Raw genomic sequence first — 11463 nt, forward strand, 5'->3', positions numbered from 1 at the left:
ATTAATCTAAACCTTACATACATATGTATATTTTATATTATTTAAATGGCCTTAGTGATAATTTGGGTGCGCGATGTGATCGAGGCGAGAGTACGATTGCGAATCAACGCTTCTCTTTATTTGCCAATGAGTGAGTCGACCAGATAGGTACGGCCGCTGCGTGTCGTTCTGTCTCGCTCACTAGCTACTGCTCGATTGCCATGATTATGCCTGCCTGACACTTCATTTCCTACATACATATATTCAGAGTGAAATTTCGGGAATAATGCTAACTAAATTCCGGTTGCCATTTTACTTAAATCCGGAATTAAAATTTTTAAATTAAATTCTTCTCTTTACTCTTATTCTTCAGAGTAAAATTTCAGGAATAATGCTATCTAAATTCCGGTTGTTACTTTACTTAAATTAGTTAGAAAGTTAGAAATCACCAGGGCCACTGAGAGGGGGGGTCACGGGTGGGTTTCCCCCGGGCCCGCAGTTTTCAGAAGGGCCCGCTATACATCACAGTCGAAAATAGCGGATTTATTTGAAGGAAAGTAGGTCATTTAGGGTGCCCGAACCCCCGGGCCCTGATTTACTTTCTGCGGCCCTGGAAATCACCGTAAAACACGAGTTAAAACATTCTTAATTTAACTTCCTTGAGAAGCACAATTATTTCAAATTAAAAATAGGTAAATATTAATAATTTTAGGGTAACTATGACATAGCAAATCCTAAAGCTCAAAGAATTGCAGGAGAATAGTTAATTATAATTAACTATATAATTATATAATGAGCTCACCCAATAAATCCTAATAATCCAATTGATATACATTATCCTTATTTCTTCTTTGGAGTCAATTGGAAAACACTACACTTTTTTTTTTTTTTTTTTACGTTTAATATATATTTGTTGAATCTACTCTTAAATGAGAGCCTAACAACAAGTTTGAGATATTTTTCTTAGACTAGTACTTAAGATAAATCCTGGGGATATTGCAGGCGGCCCTAATCACTTGTTATTGGGTTGGTCTGTCATTTCTTTTAAGACGAGTTCTATTATTATTTCGCGTAAGGGAATTGGCAAGAACATTTGGGTGTGCATCCAGTTTCGCAGAATACTTTAGTTGTTGAGTACCTATTTCAGATTTTACGCTAGGTATATTTAGATCATTTTGAATGAAACACTACACTTGAACTACGATGGATAGTTCATAAAAATCGGATAAGAAATAGATACTCCTCGTTGCATTCGAAACATTTCGCATAGGCTTGGTTGGTAACTAATATTTAGAGTAAAAAACGATTAATTTTTTGTATATTTATTTTTATTTTCGATCTATTATAAATGATCAATAAACAAATATTGTCACCAGTCCGTCTGAAAATTAAGTTTTCGTTTTTTGTATTTAACTTAATTTTCAACGCCCTCAAACTGCAGTTCGTTTTCAATGGTTTCCAAACAGCAGCTCGCTTACAACGCTTTTAAAACTGCACCCTTGTTATAGTTATCGTTATCGAACATAGCACAGTAAATATCAACCCTGATCACACAATCGGACTATCGAGCTCTAAACTACCTAAAAAAAAAACAAAATTAAATTATAAATTATAAAAAAAACTGTTGAATGCGTCCTGTATTTAAAATCTATTGGTAAGAATCTGATATTGCAACTGATAGAGCTGACAATGATAAATAAACATTTCGGATAGTGAGCGAGCTGTACATACTATGACGCCTGCTCGCTTTTGATGCCCCCAATGCAAATAATTCTAAAAGAAAAAAAACTGAATTTGATATTTAAACAAACGCATACTGAAACTGATAGCTAAGATGTCGTCGCACGTCTTGGTTGACGAGGAGACTCTGGAGTCTATGGTGTTCGAGAGATCAAAGAAGTGGTCTAATTTTATTGAGGTAGGGGTGGACACCATCCCAAAACGATAGCCTGAAGTTTAATTTAATTTTTAAATTGCATTGCAGCACTTTTCCGAAATCAATGACGATGAAAACGATGTTGTAGATTTCGATAAAGTTGAGACACTATGGAAGGATGACGAAATTATGGATGACGCTAGCAAGTGTTTTGATGAAGCTCAAGAGGACAAGTCAGTAGACGCCAACATGGAAATACCAAATGTAACTAGCAATATGGCCAAGGCAGATATAACGCAGATGCTTTGCCCAAATGGTAAACCAGAAGAGATTGCTGAAGTACAGGAGATCTTAAATCAAACACTTCCAATTCTTGAGGAGCATAAACGCAAATGGAAAGAGGCTGGACTGGATAGGATTCTAAACACCTTCGATGTTGAGAAAATTGAACATCATGTGGGTCAGTGGTTGCGGCGCAACAACAGCGTTTATATGGATAAGAGTCCAGTATCAGAAAGCCCTAGTGCTCACGATGCTACCCTATCAGACAACGAGTCCCTGCATTCTGTGGACACTGCACGCTACATCCGGCAGAGCCGCAAGCGAAATCCTTCCTCCTCTACTTCTGTAAAATGCTCCACCACTTCTACAATCAAAATGTATCGCACTCAAGCGCATAAAAGAGATGAACTTCGGGCCAAGTATGCGGCACATGATGACGAACAAGAGCATCGTCACCACCTGCAAGCATTGCTACGCCGACGACGAGAGCGTGAGCGTGAACGCGAACACTCCCATTTCCCAAGCCCTCGGCACTGTCGCAACTATACTAGTAATTATCACCATAAGCGTCGCAAGCATGTTTTAAGACATCGTCCACACTCCTCGATGTATTACTCATCATCTAGCGGCGATGAAGATTATTCCTTTTGCAACTGCAAATCTTGCTGTGTTCCTTATAAGTATTGCTCGACTTACCGAAGCCATCACGACTATCGGCACCTTCAGTTGGGGTCCAGATCCATGTATCACATGCGACGTCAGCATGCATTCGAGGAGGATGTTGAGATGGACTTGCGTCCACGTGTCTTGGAATCGGAATGCAGCTGCTGCAACAGCGAGCGACTCTGCTCAAATGTGATACATCTGGCCAATAGTTCGACCGAGGAATGGGTGGTGAAAAATGATAATAGTCCCACAGTTATACAGACACCCAAGCGCGGCAGTAGTAAGCCTATGAACAAAATTAAGAAAACACTGAGGATAACCACTCCCTTCGTAAAGGCGCATAAAGAAATATATGAAAAAATCAACAAAGAGCTGGTTGAACACGCGAATCCTGCAATCAGGAAGACAACAACTAAGCGAAATACTCCCACCGAACCAATTGCTACATCAAGTGCTTGTCAATCAAGGAAAAATCTATTCAAAAAGCAAGCTAAGGTTCAGAAACGTGGAACATTGCTCACAATCAGCGAGGAAGTTAACATATCATCTAAACCAGTTCCAAAGTTGAAAGATAGTTTTTCATTATCTACTGACACACCAAAAGAAACAATTGGTGATCCAATAGATAAGAAGAGCGAAAAAACTGACAAACATATTAAAACACTACCCGATATTGCTATTGACAATCCAATACGAGTTTCTCCAAGTAGCACAGAATTAAAATCTCAGCGTAATATTAAGAAGCCTGCTGCAACTAAAAAGACTGGCAAGTCAAAAAAAACAAGATCAACGTCTATTCAAATAATCAGTTCTGATGACTCGGATGATACTTTTGCTCAGGTTACAGCTCTGCCAAACCAAACGATTAAACCAGACGTACTGGGAAGACAACCGAAGATCAAATTTAATAACCAGAGCGTCGCCTGCAATTCAACAGCATTGGCAAATAATTCAGCATATACCCGTTCACTTCATAACAAGCAGACGGGCATGCAACAAGCAGCAGCTACAGTGAGTAGTACTTGCAACACTAATGCATCCTCGGTCTCGCCGGTGGAGCAATTAAATGCGGATCCCAATTTTGATGCCGATTGCACCATAGTTACATCAACGACATGCTGCGAACCTATGAAAACGAAACGTTCACCGATTAAACTTACCAGCAAGGGTATATTACTATATGACGCAAATTCAGGTTCTGGACATTTTACACTTACCGAGAGCTGTTTAAGCAAAATTATTGGTCAACGTAGGGCAAACCAATTCCTTAAATTCCATGTAGGCAGTCGCAGCTTTGATGGCGGTCAGTCAGTTTATTACCGTCCGACACCGAAACTGGCCGCTGCACTGAGCGCTGGAGATTCACTTTCCCATTTAAATACCTCCAGCTCTAGTTCAAGTGACGACGATATCTTTGATCGTATTAAGCGCTATGGTGAAGTCTACAGCGTTTTGGAGAAGCCTAATAAAAACAACTAATTTAAGGCAAAATAGATTTTAGAGATACGTTAAGAAAATTGATTACATATCACTTGAATAATTTTTAAGTTCCCCAGTTTTGTGTTAAAAATTTTTGTTAATATTCCAAAAGAATTAATAATTTGTAATTAAGTTTAGAAAAATGATTAGATATCACTTTGAAATATTTTTAAATTTCGGATTTATGTTAAAAAGTTTTGTTTATATTCCAAATGAATTTATGATTTGTATTTACCGATTTTAATATATATATCTAAAACTCATTACAGCTCTTATTTTTATATATCTACATACGTGCAAAACTCAAGTATAAATTATTTCAGTTTCTTATCATGGTACTATACTTTGCAACGAAAATTGGTTTCTAATAGATTAAACGAATTTTAGGATACTACAAAAGTAATGCTTAACAGATTTTTTTGTATTAAGTTACTTCCATGTAATTTATGGAAGGATTATTTGGCCTTCCCGTATCGGGTTAACGCCACATCGAAAATCAGTTTTTTTATACACATAAAAATAAAACTAAATTAAATGTAGTAAAAAAAACGAAAGAAAAAAGTTGTTGACACAAAGGTTCTACCGAGATTTGAACTCGGATCGCTGGATTCAAAGTCCAGAGTGCTAACCATTACACCATAGAACCTTGTTGACAACCGTGCGCCAAAACAGCGTCAAACGATTACGCTGCTGTACACTTTGAATGTGTCGGCACCTCTATTCGTTGAGATACAAATGTATCTCAATTTTAAATGCATTCTTAGAAAGAGTCTATTGTAAAATAAGTAATGAAATGGGCAAATGTAAGTTCTATGTTCTTAATCTTTTTTTTATGGTTTTAATCACTATGAGTGAAAATGTATAATACAATCAAGAATATAAATATATTTAAAATTTGCCAATTATAGTGGACCCGTACTGCGAATCTTGTATATAATCGGAAGAAGTGTTTTAGAAAATATCGCATATGCATAGTAGTGTTTGGTTACTTGTAAGTTATTAAACAAAATTTGAAAAACTTATTTCAGTAAGTTTAATGAACATGTTCATTAAACTTATTTTTTTTTACTCAATCAGCTGTTTACTTATTGATAGTGATTCACTTGTTCTCTGATTCACTTCTGAACTTTTTAAAAACTAATTCAGTAAACTTGTTGATCAAAATGTTGTTGTTTGGCCCAACACTTGTGTATACAAATTAAGAAATCAGTTCTGTCCTTAATGATTTTAATCTGTTCGAAATTCATATGATGTGAACAATGCGTGTTTAGTATCATAATCTGAATAATCCGTGTTTAACCATTATTGCTAGTTAATGTTAAAATAATAAAACGATTTTGTTAATTCTCCACCACATTCATGTCGAGAAGCAGCTTTTTGGTCTGCAGATCGATGAGCCGGCGCTTTGCCCGAGCTAACTCGGCCATTTCATTGTAATATATTGTTTCTGCTTTCAGTTTCTCATCTAACTGAGTTGTCGTTTCTGTCAGCGAGGAGGTGTCTCCCTGATTAATGTGGTGCATGTCAGCTGGCTCCTGATCGTGGGCACTTCTGTCCACAACATCTTCAGTGTTGTCAACTACATATTCGTAAAAAGGTTCCTATAACGAAATGGATAGGAGTAAAAATTGAATTTATTACTTAAAGAAACAAGAGTCTCTCTCTTAATACTGACCTCATCTTCTAATTGCTCCGTAACTTTCTCAATGATACTATCCACATCATCGAAATTAACCTTTTCCAAAGGATCCGAAGACCTAAAACCCTCCTTTTTGGGTGTCAGCATATGTTGACGAGAATAATTCAAATTCTTAGACAGGTTGTGGTGGCGTCGTACAATATGCCTCATCAGATTAGACGAGGAGTGCTTCGAGGAGAGAGTCTTGCCGCAGTGCTTGCACTTGGCCATGAATTCCGAGATACGTATAAAATGAGCCCACATTTTATTATTCTTGCCGATGACTTTGTTACGCAGCTCAGTGGAAGTCTCCAGATCTTGCTTCAGCTGCTGGGGATCCATTTGGTGCTGCCTATGCGATTGTTGCTGTGCTCCAATAATATTGCGAACGGCGCTCTTCGTCTCGCCTTCGCCCTCACCCTCACCCTCAGGCTCGGTTAGATGTTCCATGTGCTCCATGTCAGATACATCAAACTCATCACGCAGCTCAGCAAGCATCTTAACGTCTTCGTCCCCGAAAATTGTTCGCGCCAGTAACTTGTGATTCCTAATCAAGTGGCGCGTTAAATTGGACGAGGTATGCTTCGAGGATAGCGTCTTGTCACAATGTTTACACTGTACAATATATTCGGTTAGCCGATGGAATTGGGACAATGCCTTGAAGTTCTTGCCAACCATACTTATGTTTATTCTGACATTTGACAATTTTTATTGTTTCCTATTTCGGGCAGCTTTGTTCTTTTGTTGCCTACTTATGTTGTTGTTAATATATTTGTTAACTTCTGGACAATATAAACGCGATAGTGACGCTTTTGTTTAAGGTACTCTGCAATTTTGGTTATTTATGTGCTTGTTTTCTTTGGGCTTCAAATTGAATGAAGTGCAATTATGGAAAAAGGTCGGTAGAATTGTTTCACTGGAGGTTTCACAGTGTATTGTTATTGTTTTTCCAGATTTTTGTGTCTTTTTTAACAAATTTGGAAGAAAATTTATTTTCACGACATTACTCGCGCGTTTTACTCACGAACTCGCACACGTTCGCGCGTTTTACTCACATTTTCGAGCGTTTTAAAACGCGTGGGTAAAAATAGGAAGAATATGGCCACACTAAAATCTTTAAAATTAGTCAACACTTATTTTCAGAGTGCCCAACACTGCACTATAGCTGTCGTACAAAAGTGTATTTTAGCTGGGCTCTGTCAACAAGGTTCTATGGTGTAATGGTTAGCACTCTGGACTTTGAATCCAGCGATCCGAGTTCAAATCTCGGTAGAACCTGTGTGGAAAGCACCTTTCTTTTTTGTTTTATTAATCTTTTTTTTGTTTTTATACTCATTCAGTGTAAAAAAAAAAACAGTTTTGTTTCTACTGATGATGTGTGATATCTTAAATAATTATACCCTTGCAAAAAGGGTATATTAATTTTGGTCAAAAGTGTGCAACGCATAGAAGGAAGCATCTCCGACCATATAAAGTATATATATTCTTGATCAGCACGACGAGACGAGTTCAAATAGCCATGTCCGTCCGTCCGTCCGTCCGTCTGGATCAACGCAAACTCCTCCTAGACCGTAAGAGCTACAGAGTTGAAATTTTGCATGTAGGCTTGTAAATGCTGCAGGCGTTGTATATCTCGGATTCAGCCGGATCGGATCACTATATCATATATCTCCCATACAAATGACAAAGTCACGAACAGTGACTTTTCTTAATAACTTCGTTATTTTCTGAGCTATTGTCGTGAAATTTAATATTGGTGAGTTAATTACACATATAAACGACTATGCCAAATTTGATAAGGATCGGGTAACTATATCATATAGCTCCCATAGGAACGATCGGTGGAAAACAGTGACTTTGATCAATATCTTCGTTATTTCCTATGCTAAGATTGTAGGAAACATTAGCCCTTTTAGCTTAAACGTTTTTCCACTTTGATGGCTATAGGTAAGGAAAGAGTTACCAAAAAAATTGCAAGGGTATACAAACTTTGACGCGGTCGAAGTTAGCCCCGGCCCTCTGGTTTTTTTATCAATTTAATCGTCACTGTTTAATAAAAATATTTACAATTGATCTTTAAATGAACTTTCCGCTCAACCCTATAAGAATAAAATACAACTATCATTAAATGCAATCTACATGATTTGTACTATAAACATAAACACAAATTTAGGGGATCATTTGGTTGTGGCTTTTGCTAAGCATTTCAAACTCAAGGCGCTCTTTTTTAACCTGCAATGCCACCAGATATTTTTGCATGCGATAGTAACCAGCCTTTTCATTGAAATAGTTTGTTTGCTGGCGTAGCAACTCCTCTTTAAGCTGAATTATTCGGGATGTGGCTTCAGAATCTTCCAATGAAATTAAATCCAACTCATCGTCCTGATCAGGGTCCTCTAGATTGTCGATAACCTCAATTGTTGTTGGATTTTCTGAAATGGAAGTAGTGGTCTCACATTCTATTGGTGCAGTTAAGTTTGCACTGCTATTTAGATCTTCCTCGATAAGATCATTATAAAGTTCTTCATCGTCTATAATTGAAGGTGAGTCCTGATGGGTCTCAACATTGTCATCGTTCCAAATGGTGACTGCTTCTTTTACATTTTCATCGCTTTGGGATTCCTGGAAAATAAGATAACCGGCTATATCATTTATTTATTTATTTGATAGAATCGTTTTGGTGGACATACGTCTATGGAATCCGTGTTCGTCCCTCTTAGTGGGGTTTGCGTGCTGTGGCAGTCTGACATGTGGGTCGACATTTGCTCCTCTACGTCTTCGACATCGTCAAAGCTCATTTCACATTTAAAGTGTTCCTTGCTTGGCAAGGGATCATCTGTTGACTTTGCCTGTGGGTCGTCGGGTGATGTCTTATCTCCCATTATTTTGTGTGTACTTAGATGTTTGATCAGATTGGCCGTTCCGTGAAATCTCATTTTAGAATGACATATAGAGCAGCGAACCTGATTGTTCGGTAGTTTGGTAACATAGTTCCATACGTAACTAGTAGTCTTACGATCCTTTTTAGGCGATGTCGGAGTAAAACAGTCAATACTTCCTGCATGTTTCCTCCGTAAATGCTTGGTCATGTTTGTTGTATTTCCGCCGCCAAAATAAAAGAGTTTGTCACACAAAAGACAGAGTGCTTGTCTATCATTGATACGTCTACAATATTTCCAGATGAAGCTTTTGGTGCGCCTGCCACTACGATTTTCATCCTTGACAAATGGTTTTTGATTTTGGCTTTTAATTTTGTGGACACTTAACAGGTGGCGAGCTAGATTGGTGGACTTATTGGCAAATATTAAATTACAAATACTGCAAAGTTTGGAATTTGGATTATCCGGAATGTCTTTGAAGTATCCCCAAACAAAGCTGCGTAGCTGTGGACTTCTTGTTGGTTGGGCAATTGTGTTTTCGTTGTCATCCTCGTCCATCTCATCGGATTCCGTGTCGATGCCCAACTCCTGGCAAGAATTTAGAGATATCATAGCACAGCGGAACCCCAACGGGTTATACAATTTTGTCTGAAAATTATGAGATGTTTTACAAATCTTTTCTTATGAATTAAGGAAAAACGAAGGGACAAACAAACAAACAGTAGGAAGAATATGGTAATGTCGCAATCGATGAAAAACAGCTGAGCCGCAAGCCGACCGCCACCAAAAACCTCACTGTCAGAAACTGAGTGCTATATTGGCTTGTCTAACAGTGCACCGAACGTGCTGCAATGCGCAAAATGCCAATGTTAATGCGCTAGCGTTGCCCATCTTAGCCAATTGTCAAAAAAATAACCTAAAATATTTTGACACGAGGTCTTTTCCTTTCTTTCTCGCTTTTTACTCGAAGATGGGTGAGTCGGCTCGTGCAAATTGTTTGAAAAATATCCAGAAAAATGCTTGGAAAATAGCTTAAAACTATGTGAAAACATAACTGAGTTATGGCAGCGTGTGGAGGAACCAATTAAAGATTAATTTCCATTGATTTAATGGACGTTGTGTACTTTTTAAATTTGGACTCACCACCGCGTGCCCCCGACTTTTCGGATGTTTTTTTTTTTCTTTACAAGCACATTAGATTTTCGTAATAGAATAATAGACTTGTACGTTTCTTTCAGGTATTAGCCGTGATAGTGCACACAAACGACGTGCCACTGGTGGCAAGCGCAAGTCGCTCCGCAAGAAGCGCAAGTTCGAGTTGGGTCGTCCTGCTGCCAACACCAAGGTGAGGAAACTGGAAAAAAGTAAAAAGAGGGTATATGGGACTCCATCTGGTGCTGGTGAATTATTAAAATGATGTTAACGCGTGTCAACTGTAACACAAACTCATTGATGATTAAAAAGCATTATGTTCGGACTACTGATTGTTCGCCAGCACCATGTGCCGAGTCGCATTATCCACCTAATGTGATTTTTGTCGTGGAACTTGACTCATTTATTATCTTTTTCTTTTGTTTTTAGCTTGGTGGTGCCCGCGTGCACAAAGTCCGCACTCGTGGTGGTAACACCAAGTTGCGCGCTCTGCGTCTGGAAACCGGCAATTTTGCATGGGCTTCCGAAGGTGTCGCACGCAAGACCCGTATTGCCGATGTTGTGTACAATGCCTCCAACAACGAGTTGGTGCGCACCAAGACGCTGGTGAAGAACAGCATTGTGGTCATCGATGCCACGCCATTCCGCCAATGGTATGAATCACATTACGTTTTGCCCCTGGGCCGTAAGCGCAATCCCAAGCACGCCCAGAAGGAGGACGAGAATGATGTTCTGACCAAGAAGCGCAGCGAAAAGGTCATGAAGAAGTATCTGGAGCGCCAAAAGTTCGGCAAGGTTGAACAGGCTGTTGAAGATCAATTCACTTCTGGTCGCATCCTGGGTATGTACAATGGCAATATTTAGTTTAAGTTCTTTTTGCGCTGATGTCAACACCATAGCGATCCAACAAATTTATATTGAATCAATTTTGTTTTAAGATTGAATCAAGCCTGTTGGGTGTGATTTTGCTGTCATAGTTACTCTGAGCTTTTCTTTAACAACCAAATGTATCTTTTATTTTGTGGTTTCATTTAATTAATTTGTTTCATCGTTTGTCTCCCATTCCAGCTTGCATTTCCTCCCGCCCTGGACAATGCGGTCGGTCCGATGGCTACATTCTGGAAGGCAAGGAATTGGAATTCTACCTTAAGAAGATCAAGTCTAAGAAATAAACGCATTAGATTAACAGGCAGATTTTTATAGATTTGCACCAGAGAAAAAAATAAAACGGCTTGTTTTTTATAGGAAAAGACAATTGAAACTTAATTTAATTTTTGGAATATTTTGGGAAAGAATGTTAAAAATGCCAAGGCAATTAATGTACTAAGAAGTCATTGCATTTTGATAAGTTTTAGAATCAGTAGATTATGTAATACCATTGACATGATATTATAGCCATTGTAATTGGAAATGTCAATTGAACGCCATTAAAATTTAAATGAGGAATGGATTAAGTTTTTACTATTTATATT

General features: G+C 38.2%; 4 protein-coding genes and 3 non-coding genes across 9 annotated transcripts; 4 read left to right on the plus strand and 3 right to left on the minus strand.

The window, feature by feature from the left end:
• The first annotated feature begins 1518 nt into the window (after positions 1-1518).
• On the plus strand, positions 1519-4545 carry LOC6651652. 3 transcript variants are annotated; one of them, XM_002072988.4, is made up of 3 exons: positions 1519-1633; positions 1693-1897; positions 1964-4545. In XM_002072988.4, the coding sequence occupies exons 2-3, from the start codon at positions 1814-1816 to the stop codon at positions 4280-4282; spliced, it is 2403 nt and encodes an 800-aa protein (XP_002073024.2). In that variant the 5' UTR covers positions 1519-1633; positions 1693-1813; the 3' UTR covers positions 4283-4545. The 3 variants fall into 3 exon arrangements, with proteins under 3 accessions (XP_002073024.2, XP_046866209.1, XP_046866206.1); XM_047010253.1 differs by lacking the exon at positions 1693-1897; XM_047010250.1 differs by lacking the exon at positions 1519-1633 and having other exon boundaries at positions 1653-1897.
• Positions 4546-4856: 311 nt separating this feature from the next.
• On the minus strand, positions 4857-4928 carry Trnaq-uug. The gene has a single exon. It is a non-coding gene; the product is annotated as a tRNA-Gln (tRNA).
• A 564-nt stretch (positions 4929-5492) lies between these two features.
• On the minus strand, positions 5493-7003 carry LOC6651655. Its single transcript, XM_002072990.4, has 2 exons — positions 5958-7003; positions 5493-5883 (listed from the first exon to the last, which is right to left on the minus strand). The coding sequence occupies exons 1-2, from the start codon at positions 6636-6638 to the stop codon at positions 5623-5625; spliced, it is 942 nt and encodes a 313-aa protein (XP_002073026.2). The 5' UTR covers positions 6639-7003; the 3' UTR covers positions 5493-5622.
• Positions 7004-7166: 163 nt separating this feature from the next.
• On the plus strand, positions 7167-7238 carry Trnaq-uug. Its single transcript has one exon. It is a non-coding gene; the product is annotated as a tRNA-Gln (tRNA).
• Positions 7239-7995: 757 nt separating this feature from the next.
• Positions 7996-9648, minus strand: LOC6651657. The gene is made up of 3 exons (XM_047010267.1): positions 9556-9648; positions 8651-9487; positions 7996-8582 (listed from the first exon to the last, which is right to left on the minus strand). The coding sequence occupies exons 2-3, from the start codon at positions 9449-9451 to the stop codon at positions 8130-8132; spliced, it is 1254 nt and encodes a 417-aa protein (XP_046866223.1). The 5' UTR covers positions 9452-9487; positions 9556-9648; the 3' UTR covers positions 7996-8129.
• Positions 9649-9741: 93 nt separating this feature from the next.
• On the plus strand, positions 9742-11257 carry LOC6650341 (40S ribosomal protein S8). Its single transcript, XM_002072992.4, has 4 exons — positions 9742-9813; positions 10078-10184; positions 10421-10832; positions 11060-11257. The coding sequence occupies exons 1-4, from the start codon at positions 9810-9812 to the stop codon at positions 11161-11163; spliced, it is 627 nt and encodes a 208-aa protein (XP_002073028.1). The 5' UTR covers positions 9742-9809; the 3' UTR covers positions 11164-11257.
• Positions 10935-10979, plus strand: LOC111519532. The gene has a single exon (XR_002724396.1). It is a non-coding gene; the product is annotated as a small nucleolar RNA R442 (small nucleolar RNA).
• Positions 11258-11463: the final 206 nt, after the last annotated feature.

Source organism: Drosophila willistoni, chromosome 3R (genome assembly GCF_018902025.1).
Source record: "Drosophila willistoni isolate 14030-0811.24 chromosome 3R, UCI_dwil_1.1, whole genome shotgun sequence".
NCBI lineage: Eukaryota > Metazoa > Arthropoda > Insecta > Diptera > Drosophilidae > Drosophila > Drosophila willistoni.

What these genes read in the sequence shown, in the direction of transcription:
- LOC6651652 (XM_002072988.4), top strand. Translation starts at nt 1,814, where the DNA reads ATGTCGTCGCACGTCTTGGTTGACGAGGAGACTCTGGAGTCTATGGTG. An exon ending in AGTGGTCTAATTTTATTGAG is followed by an intron (nt 1,898 to 1,963) that starts GTAGGGGTGGAC and finishes ATTGCATTGCAG; the next exon opens with CACTTTTCCGAAATCAATGA.
- LOC6651655 (XM_002072990.4), bottom strand. Translation starts at nt 6,638, where the DNA reads ATGGTTGGCAAGAACTTCAAGGCATTGTCCCAATTCCATCGGCTAACC. An exon ending in CGGAGCAATTAGAAGATGAG is followed by an intron (nt 5,884 to 5,957) that starts GTCAGTATTAAG and finishes ATTTCGTTATAG; the next exon opens with GAACCTTTTTACGAATATGT.
- LOC6651657 (XM_047010267.1), bottom strand. Translation starts at nt 9,451, where the DNA reads ATGATATCTCTAAATTCTTGCCAGGAGTTGGGCATCGACACGGAATCC. An exon ending in CGAACACGGATTCCATAGAC is followed by an intron (nt 8,583 to 8,650) that starts GTATGTCCACCA and finishes CTTATTTTCCAG; the next exon opens with GAATCCCAAAGCGATGAAAA.
- LOC6650341 (XM_002072992.4), top strand. An exon ending in GTCCTGCTGCCAACACCAAG is followed by an intron (nt 10,185 to 10,420) that starts GTGAGGAAACTG and finishes TTTTGTTTTTAG; the next exon opens with CTTGGTGGTGCCCGCGTGCA. An exon ending in CACTTCTGGTCGCATCCTGG is followed by an intron (nt 10,833 to 11,059) that starts GTATGTACAATG and finishes CTCCCATTCCAG; the next exon opens with CTTGCATTTCCTCCCGCCCT.